At 47.4% G+C, this 13,325-nt stretch overlaps 1 protein-coding gene across 1 annotated transcript in view; it reads left to right on the top strand.

Moving 5' to 3' along the window:
• Nucleotides 1-13,325, top strand: part of UST (uronyl 2-sulfotransferase) — a 288,838-nt gene that overhangs the window by 178,278 nt on the left and 97,235 nt on the right. The window contains exon 5 of the mRNA XM_026505011.4: nucleotides 7,976-8,129. Within this exon, the coding sequence (XP_026360796.3) occupies nucleotides 7,976-8,129 (154 nt within the window). The remainder of the gene's footprint in view (nucleotides 1-7,975; nucleotides 8,130-13,325) is intronic.

Here is a 13,325-nt window from a genome sequence, read left to right as displayed (position 1 = left end):
CCACACAGGACTCTGGGAATCACTTAGTTGTGGAGTCATGTATTTTGTAGGATCCAAAATGCTAGTACTGGCCTCCCTGCCTACGTTTTTATCACTCCATGTGATTATTCTAAATCTTGCATGATTGATGCTGATGGGGTATTTTAGAACTTTGTTTTTTTCTTCAGCTGCAGGGACCTTCTGATCATAATGCAAATCTTCAAATTTAGGGTTTTAGACTCTTGATCTGTTGAGCTGCTGATTTCCTGTTCTGGGCATTCTTTTCCTCCTTTAGCCTAGGTCCCCTTGTCACCATTCACTCTCTGCTCTTCAGGCTGGCCCGAGTCTGTGCTGACAGTCTGTGTGGGCTGACAGAGCGCTGGGTCCAGGGGCAGATCTGAACAGCCCAGGACCCCTGGGCCTCCCGCATTCTCCATCTGACGGGCACTTCCCTTACTGCTACAGTTCCCCTGGGGATAACAGGACCTCACAGGTCTGCAGAGAGCAGCAGAGGTCCTGTTAGCTAATGCTGGCCTAATGCCTCCCCACCCCCGAGGTCCAGGCACCCAGGAAGGCTGGTGCTCAGGGAAAGACAGGGCTCGGCCTGAGTGTTCCCTGCTCCTGAGTTCACACCTGAGCTGCTCGGAGTTGGCGCACAGCTGCCCAGCCCCAGGATGCCTAAGGGTCTAGGTGCTGGGAGGAGGAGTTTTAGCTTTCAAAGGACTTCCCTGCTGTGCACCAGGCCCTGTGCAAATCAAGTGTAAAGAAAGTGAGAATCAGCAGAGCAAGTTACAGAGCGGCAAAGAGAAGCTGCCTGATCTTTACAAGCAGGTTCCCCCTGAAATTTCCCCACCTACCTGATAACCAGAGTTCCCTTGGATGGGGAATAAGCATATAGGACACCTGCAGAGCGTCCTTAGTGGCTCAGTAGCCTGAGTGTGTTTCCAGCCACATGTGTGGAATGGCTTGTTACTGGATTGTCTGGGGTATGTGGCCTGCCTCTCACTTCCAGTCGGCCAAGAACATATAATTCGACATAACTAGATAACAAAGTCTTGTTAGCTGTTTCAGGCATTGCGTTTTACGACTTGCAGAGACCAAAGCACAGCCCCCCTGACCCTTGCCTTTCTCGTGAGCTTCCTTCTGCATCACCCCTGACATCCTCTAACCTCATGATTTAACTCTCCTTGGCTTCATGGGTCAAATTTTTACAACCAAAACAAATCGCAATGCAACGAATTTTAATAATTGAGTCAGGACAGTGTAAAACTCTAATGACAAGCCCAAGCCAGTACCTTAATTGGGTCAGCAGAGCAGAGCGCAGCATGGAAACTATACCTTATCATGGCCTCCACTGTTAAATTCATGGCTGAGGAGTGTTTCATTTTCATCGATTTAATCATGAAAAATATGGTCAGTACCTTTGAGAAGACACCACATCTGCAGAAAACAGTGTTGGCCTGGCTGCCAGGACCTCTGGGTCTGAGACCTTCCCACTGACCATGACTCTGGGCTAGCACTTTCACCTCTGGGCAGAGATGGGAGGTCCCTGTTTTCCCATCTGTAAAATAGGGACAGTTCCTGCCCACTCCTACCTTGTAGGGATGCTCCAAACACACGAATGAAGGAAAGCCCTTCCACTTCCTTCAGAGAAGGATATTACATATATGCAAAATGGAATTTATTTTTTTAAGGGGAAATAATTTTATTTGAAATAAGACAAGTCCAGGTATGTATTGACGATTACTCACACTTAGTGCAAAGCCGCCACGTTGGAATGTGTGAGGGCTTTCCCATGCTTTTAAAAATGAGTTCTATATTTTGAAGTGCAAGGCACAGAGATAATTAAGCTACTCTTAAAAAAACCTACCCTGATCATTGCTGACAGTCATATATTTGGTTGGCTTGGTTCAAGATAATGAGGTTATTAAGAGAAGACTTGATACTGTAACTTAATATTCTTCGTTGATATTTGACTTCTAATCTTCCTTACATTCTTAACATGCAGCGAGACACTGCTGGTAAGCAGAATAAAAGAATGAAAATCTCCCCTCCCTCCCTCCAGCCTGTGCACATAACTGCTCTGAACTTCTGAAGCAGACGGCATCGTACCGAAACGAATTGCCCCCGTTCTTTCTTTCTTTCCATTAAGTATGTCATTCTTGCCTCGACATGCAGACACTCTGAGTAGTGCAAGCTGCTATCCTGTGCGCTCTTGGCGATGAGAGAGCCGACTTGGTTCATTTATTCGTCATGTAGGCATTTTGCCCTGTTCCTTCCTTTCCCTAACTTTAGACCTAGAAGGACCATTTCACCATATCCAGTTTTATAAATTCAACCATCGAAAGCAAGAGTGGTCGGATCAAACCGATGTTTTCATTGTGATTTCGGTGAAGGCTTCGTGCCCCACGGGGGGATCAGCAAACTCTGAAGGCAGCAGAAATTTCAGGCGGGTTGGGATTCGGAAGGGTTTCCACGATACTGCTCTTTTCACACGGTTTTTGAACTGCCTAAAACTTTGAGCCGGACAAATGTTTTCCAACTGAACTACCTGGAGAATTGAGTTAGAATGACCTTGGCCTAAAAGATGCTACTCTTTGTTGTGACGTTTTAGGAGGATTTTTAATATCTGTGTACTCTGGTTTCCTGTGTCCGTTCCCAGAGCTAACCGAGAGAATTAACAATTTTTGAAAAAGTTCAGCCTCTCAGCATCGATGAACTCTCTTTAAGGGCGTCCCAGATCCACATGCTGCAAAGACTGTGACAAACAAGTCAGTTTGTCTTCCCTTCACCCCCACTTTCTGTTTGTTTGCTAAGTGTTGTGGGGGGGGGAAGGCAGTAACTTTCCAACCTAGAGTTCCCCTCAACCCTCACCCGGCATCTTTCGGGGAAGACCCTGGGAAGGGCTGTGTCGGAGCACTGCACTGTCAAAATAGTCCAGGCAGACTTCAGGACAGGTCAGTGCGCTCAGTAATTTCCCACTACAGCCTCCGAGCCCTCTTTTCATTCATGACTCCCTCACCCTCCTTCCCTTCTGCTGCTTTTCCTCATTTCTCTCCCGTAGTGGCTCCAATGCCAACATGAACTCGCAAAAGAAAAACATTTAAAAATAAATCAATCACTCGAGAAGCAGGCAGGGTGCGACGTGCGAGGGGAGGTGTTTTGGACACCTTCTCTCTTCCCTTAACGCGAGGCCTTCATTACCGGTGCGAACAGAGGCTGCCCTCTGATGGCATTGTTCGACAAAACAAATCCGATCTTACTGATTCCATGATTCCGTGGGGTTTCCACGGCTTACTTCTAAATGTTGACTTGACATTCTCATTAGCAAAGCCATCCTCTTCAGCCCCGGTGCCCTGCACGTCTTTTGTAATGGTGACAGAAATTTCCAAGTTGGAAGAGGGTGTCAAGATAGAAATTGATATCAGCAGTTGTTGAACACTTTCTTTCCCTCCTTAAACATAGCCCAGAAGTTTGATTTTATGCTATTTAAACACTGGCTGACCAATCTTGGGAAAATGGCGCTCTCTCCCTCACTTTCCTCTTTCCCCCAGCGGATGCTGCTGCTTAGTGGGTACGTAAAACCACCTGCTGGGTGGGCCCGTTGAAAATTGGTATCATGCGGACTTTCCCTGAGCCCACCTCACTGCACCCCACCAAGGACCTTCCCCCTTGTGAACTCATCTTGTCTCCAGCAGGAGGCCTAACCCCAGTGTCCCAGCTGCCCCTCTCCTCATCCCAGTTTGTCTCTGCTTTCCACCAGCATATGCTTCCACCTTTCTTCCCTCAGGGCACGCCACAGAGCAGAGGAAGCTCAGCCTCTTCTGCTTGTGTTTTGTGAAGGGAGGTCCTGTTCCTGTGGCCAAGAACTGAAGTGTCCACTGTCTTGGGTTGTGAGGCTAAAAGGAGGTGCTTCCAGCCCATTCCAGCAGAGGACCAGTAAATAAGTATCACTCCCTTCTTCCTCCTGCAGGGAGCTCCTCACCCTGCCCCCCAAACAATCACATCCTTTTCCATGATGGCTTTTCTCTCACTTCAAAGTGTCTCCTCCCTCACTGACAAGGATCAAAGCTGGGCCTCTAGCCACAGGGTACTTGTCATCTTTTAATGTAGGTAACAGCACAAGGATAACCTCTGCTTTTAGGCTAGAGGTGAAAAGAAGATAAACTTTCAGTAGAATGGAAATTGCCAGGGGCCAAGAGGAGGGGAATATAGAGCTTCGGTTTGGGATCATGAGAAAGTTCTGGGAATAGATGGTGGTGAGGGTTGCACAACAGTGTGAATGTGCTTACTATCACTGAATTGTACACTTAAAAATTTTATGTTATGTATATTTTACCATAATTTTAAAAAAGACATACTTTCAAAAGGTGTTTCCAGCCCTAGAAAACTGTACTATAGTGGGAGGACAAAACGGTCTTAATTCCCTAGAATAATTTTGGTCATAAGTCTTATTGTTTACTATATGCAGTAATATTCTAGGCAGAATATCACCAGCAATTTGATGAAAGTGTACCTAGAACTCTTACCCACATGCTTTACATAGCTATTGGAGAAAAGCTGATGTTGTGGGTTAATTGATTAAGTAGCAGTATGGGGCAGATATGGAAGAAAATCCTCAGAACGAGATATTTAGGAATGCATGAGAAAAAATGAGAACCATGTCGTTATTATTCCTAGAGGATTATATCCTGCTTTGGATCTTCATCTTCTCATCAAAAAACAAAAATAGAAAGAACATGATAAATTTGCAGAGGATCAGAAGGAGACCCACAGGGGTGATTAAAGAGTTGATAAATAGGACGTATGAACAAAAGTCAAAGAAATTGAAAATACCTGCTATTTTAGGATGACTTAAAAGACAGCTTCAAAAGTAGCTGTTGTGACCAAAGGACAAGAGTGTGTGTTGTTAAGAGAAAAAGAAAATATGGCCTGACTCCTGGGCTCTCGTGGGCAGGCACAGCACAGAGCCTATCCTCAGTTGTGGTCAGCACAACTGTTTAGAGTTTCATAAAGACCAAATTAGAAGTACAGATTAAAAAATAAAAGGAAGGAAGTGTGAAGACAACTGCTAAAGGAATTTTCAAGAAGAAACACACACAAAAGAATTTAAAGGAATTAAAATTGAAGCTGAAAAGGCTAAAAGTTGTAAAAAACAAAAAAACAAAAAAACCAACCAACCAACCAACCAAGAAACCATGAAGAGAAGCCAATTCTTTATGTTGAGTGGGTCAAACAAAAGGAAATGCGCATGAAGGAAGATTAGGAATTTTGGCTGGGTGTACCAGAGACTCCTCAACTGTCAGGTTGGCTGACAGGATGGGCTTTACCTGGAGGCTCTGGAAATGTTCTCTTCAGAGTTGAAACATAAGGCAGAGGGTTGTGCTGTGTGAGATTGGGTGGGGGTGCAAAGCATTCTTTCTCTCTCTCTCTCTCTCTCACATACAAGCAGCGGCAGTAGGTTCAGAAGATCAAGAGACCTTCTAAGGGTGACCAGGAATTCTAACTAGAACTAAGAAGTATGGAAGGAGGAGAAATTGACTTTGAGAGAGGGTGGGATGAGGGGGGAAATTTGTTTCCCTGGGACACACGGTGATATTCTGGCCTCTTTCATGTGACTGGCACACCATCCCAAATTCGCCCGTTTGGGAGGGACCTGTGTGTCCTAGAAAAAGGACTGGGGCCTGCAGCCTGAAACCATTATTACTCTCGATTTCTGGAAGGGGGGAGATATATATCAGACATCTCTCTACTGTTCAAAATTTCAAGAGAGTGGCTATTATATTATCTGATACTTAACAATAAATTCCTAAGCCATCTAAAACTTCTGTTTGGGAAAATTATTCTGGAAATCTTGCATTGGGCTACCGCGTGCTCCTGGGAGCGAGTCACCCAGGCTCGAGGAGCCTTGTCAGTCCTCACGTCTACAGCCCTACGTGGAAGATGACCGTGGCCAGACTGAGAACTATCTCACCATGGGAAGCTGTGCATTGATTCACATGATTGGAGAGTTCTGCCAATTAGCGGTGATGGTCATTCTTCACATGAACATAGAAGTAGAGAGAGGTTTTCCAAAGCGTGATGTAGCTGAGGGTTTCACTGCATTCACGTTTGGCCCGCAAGCTTTGTCTTCCTGATCCGTAGCTTTATTACGTAGTTGCTGCTTAGCATAGATACAGACTCAATGTAATTAAAAAGAGGAGGATCCACGCGAGATGCCAGCGGCTAGCCGGCTTGGCACAGCTGACTTCGGGGACTAGCGAGCTGCCCTGCGCGTGCGGCTACGTGGATGTCACCTGCATACATCTGGGAGCTGACAGGATTCCTACCGGCATGGCTCACCTGGCGCGCGAGCAGCGTGCTTTCCAAGGTGGAGTCGTCCAGGAGTCCAGAATGTCATTCATGCATCCTGGTGCCTGAAATTCCGCCCCTGAAGAGTCGCTTCTTTTTTGTCCCTTTGGATTCTTCTCTCTGAAGGTTCGCTTTCAAAATGCAGAGAAGCTGAGGATGACATTATGTGCGTGAATACACAGAAAAGGATCGGTGGCGTGTTAGGTCCACTTTTCTCTACAGCAGAGCCCTGTGATAGCAGCAGAAACTTGCCAACTTAGAAGCAGATGCCCAGGCAGTCACGTCTTCATGGGTTGAGCACCTGCTGTGTGCCACGCACCATGCTAAGTGACCTCGTTCCCCACTCTAGGAGGCAGTCTGATGGGAGAGGCAGACCTGGACACACAGTGCTGGAGAGAGGGACGGACACAGCATGGGACTGACTTGCTGAGGGATGTGACTGACTCTGGGCTGGGTTTTGAAAGGTGACAGAGTCTGCCAGCTGAAGAGAGGTGGGAGGCTCATGTCCGTTTTTCTCTGAACTCCTTCTGACCCCTGACAGAATGTCAAGGCATCTTCATCAGAAGGTCATGGGGTCACAGGGTAAAAGGAGCCTGTGGGTCCTTCAGAGCAAGACCTCTGTCCAGAGCCTGGAGTGTTCTCCCAGTCTCCTCCGGGTTAACTGTTTTCAGGCGGGTTGAAGAGAAAGGGGAGGAATCCTTAAGCACAAGTCAGCTAACCTAATCCTTTTGCCTTGGGAAGGCCTTGCCCTTAGGCTAGCATTCAGAGCATTGCTCCAGCCCCTTTGTGGAAGGCATTAAAATGGAACACCTAGATATTTGTTTTATTTTTATCTAAAACCACTCGCCATCACTTGAGGATAATTACATTGATTTCTGCTGTGTTCACATGTCCCTCACATTATTAATTTTCTCAACTCTGGAATCTTCTCTCCGTGGTTCAGAGCACAGTTCCCGGAGCCAGACTGCCCGGGTTCATAGCCCGGCTCAGCCACAAACTGCTCACGCTGTCCCTGCCCCCGTGTCAGTGAGGAGGATTATGCTTTCTACCCCACGGACATGTTGTGAGGCTTCTGTGAGGTGGTCACAAAAGGTGTTTACAACAAAGTGACTTAATAAATGTTGTGTGTGTTTAATAAATGTTGGCTAATATTACCCACTTCCTGGAGAGCACCTCACCTGAGACTGTTTGAACCAGAATGTGAGAATAAAGCACCGTCTCAGCCAGCGAGGAAATCAGGATTTACCAAACATTCTGGGAGGGCCAAGCCCTGGCAGTGTGCGTGTGCCAGGCCCTGGGAATACAAAACCCCACCCCGCGCCCCGGCCCCCGGGAGCCCACAGCCTAGGGAGAAAACAAGACAGCGTCCCCACGTCCCTGCGGACGAATGCGGGCGCTGGCGCAGAGCCGTGCGGCTGACAGTCCGGCCAGCCTCCCAGCGGCCACGTGCACGGACGTTGCCGGCACATAACAAACCGCCCATCGGGAAGCACCGCTCGCTGCTGACGTTGTGCACTGGTACCTTAGCAGCTGGGGTCCTCGCGTGATAAAATGTGAACTGGAGGGGAAACAGTGTCTAAGCGGGCTTTCTTTTCCTCCAGAAGGGATGGGTTGTAACAGCTCCATGTTTGTGTGCGTGTGTTAGGTTTGGAGGAGACCAGCCTGTCTACATCAACATCATTAGAGACCCCGTCAACCGGTTTTTATCTAACTATTTTTTCCGTCGATTTGGAGACTGGAGAGGGGAACAGAATCACATGATCCGCACCCCCAGCATGAGGCAGGAGGAGCGCTACCTGGTAAGTCCTGTCGCATCCGAGCAGCGGTCCCTCCCCTGCCCCGGGAGTGGCCCTGGAGGCCGGGGAGCTCTCCCTCTCCTCCTTCCCCATGGCGTCCCCGTGGCATTTCCGTGGCACCCTCCTTGGGGACAAGCTTTTGCCAATGAAAAGCTAATTGTCCCAGATGACCCAGATCCTGGTGAACATCTTCTCAAATGACTTTCTAATCGTGTTTTTCGTGGTTTGTCTTTAGTGCTAGATTTTAGATCCTAGAGAAGGAAGAACCTTTCCTCGGAGGTCCTGACCTGTGCTGTTGTCATTTAGATGTGTTTAGGAGTCTCTCTTAGAGGGCCACAAAGTGTTTCCTCTGAGAGAGGGGTGTTTTCAGAGGAGACCCTGCAATTCCATAAAGGATGTGGGCACACGCGTGACTAGTTTACAGGTGGTCCAATGTCAAGTCCGGGTTCTTGTCGCCACAGCACAACAGAATCACGCCATCTTGGCAAAACTATCTAATCTTTCTGGGCTTTGTTTGGGGACCCTCAGCTCCGTGGGGATGTGAACTTTGACCCCAGGAGTTGTTTCCACAGTGCAGAGTTGGAAACGAAAACGGAGGGCCAAATGATGCATCTTTCCCCCAGCACCAGCGCCAAAATACATTTCTCATCTGCTTGTGACCCAGATTGACAAAAGCTTGCTGAGTAGCTGAGAGCCCATGGCCAGAAAGCAGAAATCCTGGTCTGTGTGTCTGAGGGAGCCTGTTGGGGTCACCCAGACCCATCCTGGGCTGTCGGGCACAAGCAGAAGGAGCAGAAAGGAATGAGGGGTCCGTGCAACTCTGTTCCCAGGACGGGAGAGTGATGCAGAGTCTGAGCCCACCGCTGCCAAGGCCACAGAGCGTCCTGGTAGCTAAGGACAAGTGTCGTTCCTCACAGGTCCAGCCAATGACCAAACTTCTCTTAATTTTTAAAAATGTAATAAGAGTATGTGTTTGGAGGATGGGAACATTTTGGATGATATCACTTTCATGTCTTAAAATCCGTGAGTGGAGTTGAGAAAACTGAGATGCGTGGAGGTTGTGTCTTCTCTGGTGCAAAGCAGCTCACTCATAGATGGGCCAAGACCCGAAACTAAGCCTTGTCCCTCCCCATTCAGGATATATTCAACTACGTATTGCTTTAATGAAATATTTTTAAAGTGGCTTTTACTTTTTTTCAAAATTTTATTGGTAAAAACTCTTATCTTTTTCTTTAAACTCCATGTTACGAATATGGCTACATATTTTTTATTTTGTGACAAGTACATTTTCAGGGTATAGAACCACTTAGCAGTGAGCTAGGCAGGCCAGAGCGGGGATCCCGCAGGACCAGCCAAGAGGGTCCTTGGCTTGATGCAGGATGGAAATCAAATGCGAGCCAGCAGGAGGTGAAAACAGAATTTATTGGAGATACAGAGAGAAAGAGACCTAGAGAGAGCAACTGGGAGACTTGGAAAGGAAAGAGGAGGTCTTTGTCTTTGCTTGGAGTCTGGGTTTTTTATTGGCAATTATGGTCTGGTGCATGTGTCCTCTCAGACCTCCAGGAGCTGGTCAGAACAAGGACAGGGTCCAGGGGTCCTTCATCAGTCATTCATTCCCCGAAGCCAGTAGTCCTGGTGTGGAGATATCTAGCAGCAGTAGTCTGGAATAGGCACGTGATGCCTCTGTGTGGTCATTCCTTAGATATCTGGAAAACTCCGAAGATGTCATTATCTCTTTGTCCCTTACAGGGAGGACATACATGAAGGTAAGGCATGTGGAGGGAAGGAGTGCAGGTCCTAGCAAGAATGGGAACAGGAAAGAAGCAAAGGGAGAAACCAGCCTTTTCTGTCATGGGGCCCCTGCAGTGGGTGCATGTGTGGCTCATTCAGAGATCAGCAAGGAGAGCCGTGTGGCTGGTGCAGAGTGAGCAGTGGGGCCAGGAGAGTGGCAGGTGGAGAATTCAGAGAGGTAAGGTTTGGAGACAACGGATCTTGTACAGCCCTGTGGGTCCCTCCAGTTTCTCTAAGTGAGCTGGGAAATAACATGAATGACCCCAAATGGAACACACCTTCATCAGTGATTCCTTCTCCTGAATCTCCATGAGAAAGCCTGAGCCCTTCTCCCAGCGGGGGTATGTCGTCCCATCAGCCTTCAGACATTCTCAGCAGTTCTCCCCCGACTTTCTAGGAGTCAGGACCTCCCTCCTGCTCTAGACCTTATCTGGCAGATCCCTGGATGCTTTCCCTGCAAGTCTCACAAGACTCCTCACACTCAAAGTGCCCACACGGTTCTATTGAAAATGGAGTTTGTTGGATGGCGACCCCAGAGTTATGCAGTGCACAAGCTACACAGCTGTACGGGGAGGTCCTGATGTTCTTCCTCTGTGCTCTCACAGACTTCTGTGCTGGTTATATCATTTCTCTGGATGAGATCATGTCTTAACTTCTCTCCTGTCCTCCCAACATAGATAGAGTTCCATCTATGTTCCTGGCACCCAGAAGAGGGGTTAAAATATTGGAGGCCTAAATAGCATTCTACTTACTAAAAAACAAACACATAATAATATGGAAGTTGAGGGCAGTTCTCTAGGTTTTTCTACCCTGTTATCTTTTTGCTGTCCTAGAAATCATTGCCCATCACATAAGTCTTGACACATTCACACACGGTAAGTCGTAATCATTAGCCAGAGAAGTTGTAAACAGGAGAGAAAAAAAATCATGGTTTAGATTTTTTTTTAAAAAAAACCCACAGAGTATTGAAAGTTGGTAGTGGAGGCAAATCTTCTATGTTTGAAGGGGAGGGAGCTGCCTTTATGGTGTGATTTGAGAGATTCTGGGGAAATTTCCCGGCCTGGAATTCTACCCTTAGAGATTTGCAGGGGCCCCCTTTCCCAATGTAAGCGCCGTGTCCTGGGAAGGGCCTAGGTCCGATGAGCTCATGTCATTCCTTGGCAGGGCCCCAGCAGGAGAACACTGGGCTCCCCAAAGCAGCAGAGGGAGAAATCAGGGGAGCATGGAATAGAAAGGGGAGCCCAAGGGACACGTGACTCCTTCATGACCCGACCCCTGCCTGACCCAGTTAGAAGACTCTTTTCTTGTTCAAAGGATAGTTTGTTTATTTGAAAGAAGACGGTCTTTTGCCTTTTTTTTTTTAATAGCTGAAACTTTTTATTTCATCTCCTTGGTCCATTAAACCCTTGAAATAAAACTGCCCCCTTTCAGAGCCTGTCCTCATTTTGGCAAGCCCTGGTGGTCAGTTGTTTGACTCAAAAGAGGGTGTTGTTTGTGTCTCGGTAGGGTGTAGGGCAGCTGTGAGGGGACCGCGGGCCCCTCCACTAGGCCCTCCCCTGGGGGCGAGGGCCGAGAGGGGATGCACAGGGGGAACCCACACCCGAGGTGGCAGGCGTGGCAGCCCCCCCCCCCACCGGGGCTGTGTGATGAGGCCTCTCCCTGAACCCTACACGCACACAGAGTCACGGGGACCGGCCCAAAAGGGGGCTACTGCTGTACCCACGTTATTCCAGATCTCAGCGCTCAAAGCCACTTGCTTTATCCAGTTGCCAAAAATCAGGCAGTTCTGCTCCTGGCCCTGAGCCTTGTAACGCTGCTTAGCATACAGCTGAGAGAGGGCCAGGGCCTGTGAGCCTGCCCAGGGGGTAAAATAATATCATCTTGTGATGCTGGGTGATTTGGAAGAAAGTAGGAAAGGGTAAAGGGATCATAGGATTTGCAGGGTCCCTGGAGGTCATGAGGAAACTCTTGTTTCACAGGTGTAGGACTGGAGCCTGGGTCTAGGGGTGGGTCAGAGGCCCTGCCAGAAGTTGAAGCCTGGCCTCCCAACTCCATGACTATATGGTTGGATCACTGGGATCTGATGCTTTACTTCCTGGATAGTAAAGGGAGAAGTGAACTGGGCTGGGCCAAGTCCTATGCTTTTGGAGCAAAATCATTTTGTCTTTACGAAGACACAGCTGTTACAACGTTTTTTGTTGTTTTTGTTGTTTTTTTCCTCCAAATATTCAAGCGTCTTATAGCTATTTCCCATATTTTCTGGAAACAAGTAGATTTTTCTAGAAGTTTCTATTTCTTTCCAAACCATGCTTCATTTATATTCACCAAAAAATAATTTCAAAATAAATTATTGCTAGAACGGATACAAATTCAACTTCTAGCAGCCACGCCATGAAAAGATGGTTCTCTTGGGCTCATTTCTCTTTGTCCAGAGCCAGAAACGTGGCTGCCCAGGGCAGAGGTGGCTGCCTTCTTTTTTGGTTTTAGTATCATAAGGTGGGACAGAGCTGGCACAGGCGCACTTGGGTACATCCCAGCATAGGAGACTCTTCTCCAGCTGGAGTCCAGGCTCCTTTATTGCCAACACAAGGAGATACCTGGCACCTGGAACTTAGTTAATGACAGAATGAAGGCTGCTAAGTAAGGAAAAGCAACTATTGTGATTGACAGGTGAGGGAGAGCATCTCATGCCTGCAGAAGCCACTCTCTTTTCCAGTTGCTGAATTTCCCTGCAAATGGATTTCTTGCCTGACATTTCCACTCAGTTAGTTATACGTGTGTGATTTCTGCTTGCCGTTTGCCTAAAACCTGGCCCTAGGAAGTTTCATGGTAAAATGTTCTGCAGAGATACCAGTTTGCACTTTCAAACTCCCAAAAATGTCACGTTGGCCTCCTGGCTCAGCCTTATTGCAAATTCACTGGACGACCCTCCACGGGATGACCCTCCATTTGAAGAGCAGGGAGAGGAGGAGATTTTCCCGGAGAGGAAACTGCCTCTGTGATACTGTTTATTCGGCTTGGCTGTAAAGCATGGAAAGTAATACATGTTTAAAAGAAAAGATGCATAATTTACAGCTTCTTAATTTATAAAGAATTCAGTGAATCATGTTGGCCCCATCAGATTCTGGAGAAGTTTGAAAACTGGCCAGCGTCAGCAAAGGTTTTCAGAAAGCTATATGCATTTTAATCTGCTTGCAAGTTTTGGACTCTGAATGTCCTTTAGCTTTAGAAATGTATAGCTTAGAAATACTCACTTCTGGAAATTTCCACTCTGGCCTGACCAGCTGAGGCTGTCCCATGAAAGAAACCTTAGGTTTGCCTCTGTCTCTAAAGCATCCTTCTCCTTAACAAAAAAAAAAAAAAAGGAAAAAAAAGGGGGGGATTTGAATGATCTGCTTTTGAAGTATT

The sequence above is a fragment of the Ursus arctos genome, unplaced genomic scaffold (genome assembly GCF_023065955.2).
Source record: "Ursus arctos isolate Adak ecotype North America unplaced genomic scaffold, UrsArc2.0 scaffold_13, whole genome shotgun sequence".
In the NCBI taxonomy this organism is placed as follows: domain Eukaryota; kingdom Metazoa; phylum Chordata; class Mammalia; order Carnivora; family Ursidae; genus Ursus; species Ursus arctos.
The sequence above is the reverse complement of the archived record's forward strand: the minus strand, read 5'-3'. Positions and strand labels throughout refer to the sequence as shown.